Here is an 11,196-nt window from a genome sequence, read left to right as displayed (position 1 = left end):
GACCTCTGTTACCCATTCTTCCTGTCAAAACTGGGCTTTAATTCAAGATGCTGGCACACACGGCTGAAGAGAAGCATGCAGATTAAAAGAAATAAACACATGATGAAAACACCCGAAACAAGCGAAGCAGTAGTGAATGAGAACAATCTTTTATTGGTGTTTTTGGAAAAATCTCGACTACATCCAAATAGCCAGCACGGAGTGAGCTGGGCACCACGGACACCATTGATGCAGCAGGGCAGCTGTAGTTCAATTAGAGTCACTAAAAGATTTATCAACCACATCTGTGAGGCTATTAGAGACTAAATCCTGTCGGGAGAGCAAACAATCACTGATTGAGGTGATGAAGGCTGAAATGAACCAACTAGGAGCATATTGATAGTGTGCATAGTCCATACACTGCTGGGAACAGAAGAGGTCATGATGAAAGGTAAAGTAAGTCTGCATGAACATCGTGTTCAAGTTACTGTGCCACGCTTGCTAAATCCACGGTCCGAGAGACCAAGGTGGCAGTAGTGTCCGAGCAATGTCTGGAGGTTTGAAACAGGATGCAAATAACAGACAGGGAGGGTTGTTTCCTTTTGTGAATTGTCTTTCTGAGGAACACTGAAGATCAAAGATGTTTAAAGGTGCAACAGGTCATGTTCATCCAAAGAAAGAAAATCATTCAATAATATAGAACAGCAACAACAAGAGGGATAATCATCATAATCGTAACAATAATAATAGCAGAAATGGTAACTATTCATCATGGTCATTATGGGGATTAAAATCACACTCTATTACTAGTCATCCCTCTCCCGGGAACATAACATAGTGTACCATGCCCCTGTGTAGGTGTTGTGGGTACACAGAGAAGTTTATAGATACAGTAAAAAGTAATAGCAGGAGTAAACAGTAAGGAAGGAGCAGTACTGAAAAAAAGCACTAGGTAGCAACAAGCGTTGTGGATCAACACAGGAAATTTTGGCTTTTATTTCTCCCAGAAATCTGAGAAATTAACACAATTCCACTCAATGGTGTACTGAACCCATCTCCTGGAATACATCAAATACACAAAATAGTATAGGCCTATCCAATATACACAACATTTCTCCCCCCATAATAATGCTAATTAAAGTGTGTTCATAAAGTACAGTAAAGTAACGATGTGCGTTTTACCGGGAAGATCGATAAACCATTTCAGAGTACGTTTACAACACTGAGAGTTGAACTACTCTATGCACCGCGGAGGTACAAGAGAGACAGAGGGACAAAATGTGGATGGGAAGAGTTTGCGCATTAGTGTGAGGGGACTGGCTGCATGTGAGAGCACACAGAAATGGAGCCGCTGGATATAGAAACAGAGGAAGAGAAATGCCCCAACAATTCAAAAGAGAGGATTAAGAGGAGCAAAGTTACGCAGGGCGTCACAGCAGCAGGCTTTCACCAGCTCAGGTGAGGTACGAAACACCACGGCAGATTAAAAGCACTCGACTGGGATAGAGAGAAAAAGAGTCAAAGATACAAGAGTGGACTGGAGGAAGATGTACCAATCGCGTAAAGTTAAGCTCCGAGTACAAAGAACTAACTCGTTGGGAACTGAATGAGGAAGGATGAAGTTGTTCTATCGGAAAAGAACGCACAAGACAAGAGCTGAAGATAGTGTTGGACTGTTTACATGCTGTCTCCCCATGTCTCTCTCTCGCATGCCCATTCCCAGTGACAGAAACATAACAGGAAAGAAATTAAGTGCTTGAGTAAAATCCACAAAAATGTTGAACTATACGATTATAAGATAATTTTTGCTCTCTATATTACAATTGTTACACGCGTTCTCGCCCCTGCTGCTGCATTCTGACTATAATAAAGTCGGAAAATACCCATCAATGGCTGACCACCTGTTAAACATCTCCTGACTCATCTATAATAAAAAGATATTTACCATAGCTTTGCCCCGTCTCTATGTCCCCACCACGTAGAAAATATACAAAATTATTCTCCAAATTTGCTCTCCCTCTAATTTTTCTTAAGTATTATAAAAATATACAATTCTCCAATAACAAAACTCTTAAAAGTCACATCTTTCATCTGTTAAATTATTCTCTCCATCTTTCACTTTTAAGAGCTGACACCTCAACAAAAAGACACCTGAGCTTCATTACACAAACCCTCTCCTTTTCTTATACATTCATCATCATAATCATCAGCTTCCTCATCATTATCACCATTTTCGTGACTCCATTCTGTCCATCGTGCCACCACAAAAATCCAGAGTCTTAAATCGAAACCATCTTTAATTCCTCCTCCTCCTGATTTTGCTGCCCGCCTTCATCACTGGTCGGCAAGCCGGTTCTCGTATTTACTAAGGATGGTGCGACAGCGGCCCAGTTCCTTCCGGATCTCGGCCACTTCCTGTCGCAGGGCGGCGTTCTCTCTCTCCAGGTAGGCGGCACGCACGGATATTTGGTTCTCCTTAAGACGGCGAGCATCTCGGGAACGCTTTGCTGCCTCATTGTTTTTATACCTCCTGGTCCAGTACTTCTCATCCTAAGAGAGGAAAGACAGAAAAAGAAATTGATTATCCAATCAAATTATCTGCCTTGATCGATCAGGGAAGTAAGGTATTATTAGGAAGTGCTTCTATAAAATAATCAATGAACGGCAGGCTTGTTTCTTAAGAAGACTGTAGTACTCTTGTAAAGCCTCACTCCCATCCTCTTACTGGTAATGTGGGTGTTTGGCTATGAATGAGCGTGGGACATGTTCCTTTCAGAGGCTTCATCCTCAGAGTTCAGTCTGTCCTGAGTTAGTGTCTGAGAACAAATAAAGTATGCAAACAAGCTACATCCCACTGCTGGAGAAAAAGCACACACCGTAAAACACTGGGTGTCATTCACTGTGGAATCTTTTGGGCTCTTTCACATGTTAACAATGCCAGTCCACCATTTGTACTGCAGGTTTTATGTATATGTTGATATTATTTCTGTTTTGCATATTCTTTTATGGTGCTCTTTTGTTTGTTGCTATGCTGGTTCTTTGATATTTCATGCTTTTATTCTGAAACACTTTGACTTATTTTGAAAAGCAAATCTCCTTACTTATTAACAATATTCCAAGCAGTGAGTCCCATAAATGAGCCAATAGTCCCTAAAGGTAGTCATTTCTGTTCTTATAAACAGATTTGTGTATGGAGTGTGCACTTTCTGTTAATTTAGTAATATGTATCTCAGAATTAGAGCTATAAGAATTGGTCGAAAATTCATCTGAAACAAATATGATTCATCATTTAAATCACTTATCAAGCCAAAATGACAAACATTCTCCGTTTCCAGCTACTAAAGATTGGCAGCTTTGCTTGTTGTTATTATCATTGTAAACTAATCACATTCTAGGCTGTTGGTTGGAAAAAATCAGCAATTTGAAGACGTCCCAATGACGCAGAATTAATGAATTCATGATGCCTTCAAATGACCTCGTTATGGCCAAACATTACTTCCCTCCTGAGGTGCAAACTGACCACCATTGCAGTGAAGACTCACCTTCAAGCTGTCAGGCACCAGGATCTTGCGGGCCTTCTTGATCATTGGCTGTGGCTTGAGCTCCTCCTCGCTGAAGGAGTGCCTTATGGGGTCAAAGTTTTGCTGACCAGAGGAGCTGGACATGTTGTCTGGAGGATCCATGTCAAACATTCCAACCACATCTGGCCCGCTGCCCGTGGGCGTCAGCAGAGGTGGACAGGAGGACGAGGAGGAGGAACAGGGGGACTCACAGGAGTCGTTCATACTCGTCTGACTCCCTGAAAATAAAAAGGAAGAACAACATTAGAACTGCTTTTCAATGAACTGCATTCATTCTGTAACTGATGTGTCATGTCAAACTTGGATAGAGCAGTTGGTGACAGCAGTTCACCAAGACAATAAAAACACATGCAGCATTACATGACCATGACCACCAGAGGGAAGCAGAGAGCTTCTTTCTTGCTGCCATAAACAACAAACAACATTCCTTGGGTTGTCACTGCTCCAATGAGCTGAAGATGTTTGTCAATCAGCTTTCATAGACAGAAAGGTTGTCAGGGACAAGGCAATCTTTCAAGAATATTCTGTGAACGTACCCTGCAAATACATATGATTATATAGCATAATGCATCATTTTTAGATTAACACAAATAATGGAGCTACAGGTTGCTGCAGTTAAAAGTATCTGTCAATGCAAAGCTCTGGCTTTTCCAAAATCTATTTTTGTAACAGATTATCTCCATCTAAATTCTTCTATAAATACTGGATACAAGATCAGATGAAAGAATCAACGATATATATGTATCTATTACACACCTGCAAACTGTCAAAAATGGAAAACCATAATCAAAATAGACAAACCAGTGTTTTTACAACTCATGACCACATGAATTCAATCTGTGCATGATATTGGCTACTATTATTAAACAAAACCACAACCTCTGGCAGACCAAGGCCAACATCCAGAACTAAACACCCATAGAAAAATGTAAAAGTGGAAATGTTATGTAACTTTCTACCCCTCCCCTGAAAACTGCTTTCTTTAAGTGGGGCCAGTATAAGGCTATACCTCACCCCACCCCCTTTAAGGCCCAGTGCACCTCACTCGACTGATTTTCCTGCACTGTAAGAGCATGAAACTTCCCGTAACTGTTCCCACGTATCCATAAAAACAGCTCAATCAACACACTCGTTATAAATGGTCAGATTCAACAGAAAGGAAAAGAATTTAAACTCGTATATCACAATTACAGACTAATCATGGGAAGTGGTATGTGTTAAACTAAAACTCATCTTACAAATTCAACTTAAATAAACAAATATAATAATCTAATCTGCCAGAGGAACAGTCAAAATCACTAGATAGATAGATAGATAGATAGATAGATAGATAGATAGATAGATAGATAGATAGATAGATAGATAGATAGATAGATATTTCTACATATATATCTATAAATAGATTTGTGTGACAATAACTTAAGCCAGGGATAGAATGGCCATTTAACACAACACTGCAGCCTTACAAATGAGAGAATTGCATTACTACATCACCACCTAGACAAAACCTTTACGCCCAAGTTCCACAAAGCTGCTAATTAAGGCAGACTTACAATGTGGAAACACTATGTATTAAAGTACAGAACCTGGTGTAATAGGCAAAAAAAACCTCAACACTAAGCACTGGGAAGTCCAGCCAGGCTACTGGTTGGAGGAAAGCAAAGCCATCCCCTTAACCTCTGATATGTGTTGTTATATCTGTATTATATGAGTCATGGCTGTATAATGGGCAGGTAATATATGATTTCACACCAGGTACACCCTAAGATGCAAAGTGTTCACTTATGACGCCCCCATGTTCCTGTGACAATACCTCCATAACACAGCAAAACAAATGAAAGAGTGCTTTCACAGACACCCAGATGAAGTCAAGCATATTCCATAATACAACATCAGCGGGTGTAAACACGACTGAATCTCGGTGTGGATACTGTCGGCAACCAACTGCCACCGAGGCCAGAAAATCTGCACGTTTTCCTCCGCGTATATGACAAAACCAGGAGATTTCAAAGATTTCTGCTGCTTGAACCTGACAGCAGGAACAAGTCAGTGCAACCACTTGGTCTGCTGTTTACTTGGAATGAAAACCTGCAAGCCCTCAGCCCTCCTGTGGTACAAGGTCGCCTCTCCCTGCTCTTTGGGAAGCTGTGTAACGCCGACTTACTAAGTTGGTTTGGTGCGTTTCTGTCCATGTGTTTCAACCCTCAGGGAACAGGAGGCTTTCACTTGCGAAGAAACTGTCCAATTTGTGACTACACACATTTCAGGACTCGTGCAACAGCATTCCAAGAAGGCCTGTTGTGAAGGCCAACTGTAGCCCTACTCCTTCTTGGGTACATAATATAATCACATGTTGTTAGGCGTTGCTCCCTTCATTCAATATTTATGAAGCAGCTGTTAGTTGTGAACGTTCACGATGCTGCAGATTAGAACAGAACTTCTCTAGTTTCAAGCTTTGGGAGTTGATAAGAATTATTCACTCTTCAGCAGAGTCATCCCAGCCACATAATAAGATATATAAAGACTCAAAAATATTACATTTTAAACTAATGATGAGGCTTAATGTTCTATTTAATATATATTTTTTGCAATTGGAATCTCAAATTATTTTCATGTGGTGATAAGATTTCATGTAATCAACTGCAATCAAAACATAAATGCATTATCAGAGCTCGTAAACATGCACTTTGTCACTGACGGACTGAATTAAAGGTCCTGGGTCAACATCCCACACAGTATAAAATTCTCCTCTGGATAGTAGCGCACTTAACGTCATTCATGGTTGATCAAACGCTCTGTTTGAAGTCCAGCAGCACGGAGGAACTCTTCCTGTTGCTCTCCCCGTCCCTCCCCCCGTGGGCTCCTCCTCCATGTCCACTGGCCCTGCCTCTAGTTCTCTCACTCCAGTACTCCCAGCCTCGGCACGTGTACTGACGCGTACACATGGCTGTGGCGTGTGAAGTGGAGAGAGATTTAAAGACACGCAACCGCAAACACTCTACACACTTCTCTCCCTCTCTCTCTATCTCTCTGTGTACTGTTTTGACCCTGCTGCACATTAATAATTGGCTGGGGCTGAATGCTGATTGTGTTGTCCACTGCAGTGCATAGATCACATGCCAAACTGAACCAGACCCCCATGTCATTGCTATAAGGTTGACTCATCACATAGCTGAAGACTTCATCCTCCACCTCTCCTTGTCATCTTCCTCCCTGACTCTGGCACTTAAGTTTTAACCCTGCACCATTCAACAAAATGAAAAGTTAAGTTTGTTCACTGTTAAGCAGTCATTTCTAAACTCTGTGTTGTCTCTTTCAGGTCGACTTTGCTTTTCGAGCCATGTGACTGTGTCTGCTGCCTTCGCTCTGTCCCCAAGGGTCAGAAAAATGCTTGGTCACCATTGTATTTGTTATAAACTCAAAGGAAAGTAAAACGCTGAATCACGAGCCCATGGGAACACGCCACATAACCTTGATTACAAACCAACCATTATTGAATTGTAGGGTCTACTAGTCTCATATCAGGGGACAATTTGTCTCTTTGAGCTTGTCAACTCTGCAAAATTTTCAGAACCCTCTGCCATGACATTGCTGAGCTGATATGCACAAACCTTGAAGAATGAACTGTCTTTGTTTGTGTTTTTACTGTCTGGTTCAACTGTCCACCACTTCAGATGGGACCAAAAAGGTCCATGCAAGTGAACTCACCATGCAGGCAGTCACTCCCTCCTGCGAGGCTCTGCGGCTGAGCCACCTCCAAGCCAATGAGTGACGGGGAAGAAGAGGAAGAATGTGATGAAGATGAAGAGCCAGGTGGGGATGAGGGCGGTAGGCACTGGGAGCTCTGGTTGGGAACAGCTGACTGGGAGCTCTGTGAGGGGATCTGGGCTGAGCTGGAGCTGTTGTTGTTATGCATGCTGCCCATTCCATTTTCAGTCAGAAACTCCTCCAAGTCCATGTACTGAAGCTGGAAGAGCCCCCCATCCGCAGGCAGGGTGCGATCCCACAAAAGAGGCCCCAAGAACTGGTTGAAGCTTCCGCCTCCATTTCCACCACCTCCTCCTCCACAGCCATTACTGCTGTTACTGTGGCCTATTCCAATGCCATTCCTCATGGTGCACACTCCCAAGGAGTCCTCGTCAAGGTCCAGCCTCTCCTTGTCTGCAGGAGCAAGAAGAGCAGAATTATCATTAATACCGAGTGAAGATGATGAAGATTCATTGACTTTAACAGCGTTCAGTACACAAGAAAGTTCTTGAGTTTTCTTGAGATACTTAACTGTGTGGTAAAAGAAAACCAACATCAACTCTACATATTGATGGCAGGTGTATCCATAAGATGCACAAACTCTCCCAGTCGGTCCATGTCACACACACACAAACACACACTCGCAGATGGACCAGATGGTAGCTGAATTGCAGCATTAAACAAGAGCCGAAACCAATTTGTTGTCATAACATACACATAAGCTCCTCAACAAATCTCACAATAGCTGAAGGTACATTTTGGCACAGCGAGCAACCAGGACGGACGCCCGCGCAGCATTACAGCTAAACCAAAACACGTTATCACTCATTGTAATCTGGATCGCAATTTTGAAGTTGCAGCAGGGATTATAATCCAGGTGAATACTCATCAGGGTCATGGAGGAGTCATCATGAATATGTGATTATGCGTCAGACTTTTGTGTGTAAGTTTGTGCCATGAAATATGACAAATGCAGTGTTTGTTATATAATAATGTTGCATATTTGGATTACAATAAAAGCAGCAGTGGGTGGAACAGACTGGTATGATTTATTCATGCTCTGTCATTGCACATATTGAAGACCGACTGTCAGGTGATCCTGCTGCACATAAACAACACTGTGACATGGTACTAATCCATCAAATGGGAGTTTCTCACCTTTTACATCACATGGGGTTTTTAAACGTTGGTCTCCCTTCATGGGGTGCTGTAGGAGGGATTTGAGACCTGTCATAGAGTTGAGATGGCCCCCTGTGAGCGAGCCTGCAGGCTGAGTACAAGTTCCAAACTGTGGGCTTGCGCCAGCTGGGAGGTCGGGGGTCGGAAGCTGGGAGAGCTGCCTGGACATCCTGGACCAGACGGGGTTGCAGAAAGACACCTGGGGTACTTGAGGGGGCGTGTCAAACTGACCGGAGAACCTACCAATAGGACAAGTGTGTTGGATGACTGTGCGTGAGCGTGCAGGAGCGGCGGGGGTGGAGGGGAGAGAGAGGGAGAGAGAGAGTTTAGAGAAGTGTCCATGCAGGATAAGGCAACCATTGCAGCGTAATTACAAGTATTTACACATAATTAATGACGCATTTGAATCATACTTTGAAAACTGGAGTTAAAAAACGGATGGAACTTTTACCTTGAACTTGCAGTGGCGAAGAGTTCCTTACTTCATGGCAGAAAATTTTTCATCGAAATATTCCATTGCAGTTGGATGTTGTAAAAAGTGTTCAGCGGATCGAACTGTTATTCTCAGTGGACCCGTGTGGGAGGGACAGTCAGACCATCTGAGTAACAGTAGTGTCCATAATAAAAAATGCCAAGGCGTGAAAATGACAATGAAAGCCGCACACTGCACGGACACGGAGATGTTACAATTAAAACTTACAGGATAATAATCCCGAGTTAATCGTCCGAAAAAAGGAAAGAAGAACCCAAAATAGTTGCAACGCAAATCTCCGTCAAAACAAAACAACCGTGTGTATAGAAAGCACACACACCGCGACGAGGGCAGTGGCAGTGTTGGTCAGATGACAAGTTGTATTGGTGTTTCGCTCCTCTGCTGTCGCGCTCTGCTGTCCGTCGTGGGGGGGAGGGGGTCGTTTCCTCTTTCTCTGTCTGTACTTTTTTTTTGCATCCGGTGGATCCAGTCACGGGCGCACGGGCTTCGGTCTGTGTTTGGGCCGTGCGACGTCCACGTCCGACCGTTCTCTCTCTCTCTCTCTCGCTCTCAGATGGAACGGACACGGGCAGTTCACGTGACGTCACACCTCGCGGAACAAGCGAGCGAGGCGCGAGGGGGCGGGCCCGGGGTTTAACAGACCTCTCAATTCTCGCTTATTATTTATGAGACACACCTACCCTCGTGCCACACATGAAGGAAAACACGCCGTTTGTTTTGTCTGACAGGTACAAACAAAGTGAAATGTGTTTGGGCCGCAGCGATGAAGCATAAATACATCTTAGCTTCAGTGTAATAAAGGAAATAAAAAGTGCCCTTACACTAGTAACTAAAATAATAAATTACTCATTTAGACTTGATCAGGACCACTGGCTCAAAACTTTGCTCAGCTCTATTAGAGCAGAGTTCTGGCTGTCTGTAATAATCAGGTAGGGCAGCATGGCTTTTCCAGTTTCCTTGTAATCCACAGAAAACGTGAGAGTGCTGTTTTTTTCAGGCGAGGAACGCTTCAGCACGTTGCCTCCCGGCGTACAATAGTTGTTCCAGCTCACGTGTATCAGGCACGCGGAGACTAGGCCTGTCCGCTGGCGGCTCTGCCTCCGATTGGCTTTGGAAGTTCGTCGCTCCGCCTACAACAAGCGCCTATTGGATAGAAATAGGTCGAATCCGCCCGCTCGGATTCTCCCCGTGCATGCCACTGCCGCGTGAGACCAGTTCGAAACACAAGAAGCGCGAGGGCTGTCTAGTCTACTGTACAGTTGCATTGCACATGCAAAACACAGCGCGCCGCAGCGATCACTGTTTGTTTTCTTTACAGTTGGACATGAAAATGTCGGCATTTGAACAGTTGACAGGTTGAAGTCATCACACAGCTCAAAGCTTTCCTGTAAATTTAAGAAATGAAAATATTATGAACTAAATATGGATAATATTGAATGTAATGGTGCTGTCACCTAGAAGAAGGAGTTCTGGGCCCCTTTAGTTAGCACTGTCCTGAGATGCTCTTGTTTTTCTTTTACATAAAATCATCACACTGGAAGTTTTGTCCAGCTGTGGGGACCCACAGGTTACCACCTGTCACCCCACCTAAAACAGTAGTGAGAATGAATCATCATATTTTATGTTTGCAAAGCACAACAGATGGATGATATCATCCATTTGAATGCAAATGCACATATTGGAGCTTTAAAAATCACTTCAACATGTACTATATATGAACAGCATCACTTGCAGGACATTGTAGTTGGTACCACTCACAAGTATCAAATACTTTCATGTTTTTCGATCATGGCATTGTATATTTAACAATTATCTTATTTCAAATGCAGTGAATTTATAGATCACACACATGCAAAATAACATGCACTGAATTCCACTCTTCAACCTTGTTCATTTATAGACATTCGGTGAGATTACTGAGTGATTCTCAAGCATTTTGTTTACTCTGTGGCATTAATCTTATAGTAAACAGCAGACAGGCACATAATTCAGTCACACAACATTCAGGCTCTCCAGTCCACCCCTGTCAGAGCAAAATCCATGTGACTGCCACACTCATCCACACCAGGCCATGAATACAGTATAAATGAGTTGCTTACTGCCATCTTGTGGAGCTAAGAGTGAGAAGTTTTGCACAGCCATTTATTTCAGGTATGATGATAATATAAGTATTGAAAACAATTCAATACGCTGAAGTAATCTGGCCAATAACATTGG

General features: G+C 43.0%; 1 protein-coding gene across 1 annotated transcript; it reads right to left on the bottom strand.

Moving 5' to 3' along the window:
• Window positions 1-130: 130 nt before the first annotated feature.
• Window positions 131-9,534, bottom strand: dbpb (D site albumin promoter binding protein b). Its single transcript, XM_070966994.1, has 5 exons — window positions 8,938-9,534; window positions 8,466-8,753; window positions 7,269-7,721; window positions 3,522-3,778; window positions 131-2,529 (listed from the first exon to the last, which is right to left on the bottom strand). The coding sequence occupies exons 2-5, from the start codon at window positions 8,653-8,655 to the stop codon at window positions 2,314-2,316; spliced, it is 1,116 nt and encodes a 371-aa protein (XP_070823095.1). The 5' UTR covers window positions 8,656-8,753; window positions 8,938-9,534; the 3' UTR covers window positions 131-2,313.
• Window positions 9,535-11,196: the final 1,662 nt, after the last annotated feature.

This window comes from Chaetodon trifascialis, chromosome 7 (assembly GCF_039877785.1).
Source record: "Chaetodon trifascialis isolate fChaTrf1 chromosome 7, fChaTrf1.hap1, whole genome shotgun sequence".
Lineage (NCBI taxonomy): Eukaryota > Metazoa > Chordata > Actinopteri > Chaetodontiformes > Chaetodontidae > Chaetodon > Chaetodon trifascialis.
The sequence above is the reverse complement of the archived record's forward strand: the minus strand, read 5'-3'. Positions and strand labels throughout refer to the sequence as shown.